Below are 350 nucleotides of genomic sequence, written 5' to 3'. Positions count from 1 at the left end.
TTTACACAACAATATATCTAAATCATAACTCAATGATTGCAACCTAGGAGGTCATGATGTAACATTTGGATCAGTGTTTGTCTTTTTACAGAGACGGGAACATATCCAAAAATAAATACAAGTGCTTTACATAGAAAATAGCTGTTTGCTGCTGTGTTAAGTTTCAAATCTGGTGTAAAGCCACTTTACTACATATACCTCCATCCGGGCGACAGCAGCTGACCGACGACACCTGGAAAACACAACAACAAAGACACAAAACTCAGCACTAGAGTCGTGCTTTAAAACATTAAGACGTACCAACTTATTATTTGCAGTATTAATGTGACTTGAATAAACCGGAACCACAA

At 37.1% G+C, this 350-nt stretch overlaps 1 protein-coding gene across 1 annotated transcript in view; it reads right to left on the bottom strand.

Moving 5' to 3' along the window:
- LOC111646053 (chromaffin granule amine transporter) overlaps positions 1 to 350 on the bottom strand; it is a 17,692-nt gene that overhangs the window by 16,463 nt on the left and 879 nt on the right. Inside the window, exon 2 of the mRNA XM_023395446.2 lies at positions 199 to 232. Coding sequence (XP_023251214.2) covers positions 199 to 232 — 34 coding nt within the window. The remainder of the gene's footprint in view (positions 1 to 198; positions 233 to 350) is intronic.

Source organism: Seriola lalandi, unplaced genomic scaffold (genome assembly GCF_002814215.2).
Source record: "Seriola lalandi dorsalis isolate HSWRI2012SDOR001 ecotype SW California unplaced genomic scaffold, Sedor1 jcf7180002054962, whole genome shotgun sequence".
Classification (NCBI taxonomy): domain Eukaryota; kingdom Metazoa; phylum Chordata; class Actinopteri; order Carangiformes; family Carangidae; genus Seriola; species Seriola lalandi.
This window is presented reverse-complemented; position numbering and strand designations above follow the sequence as displayed.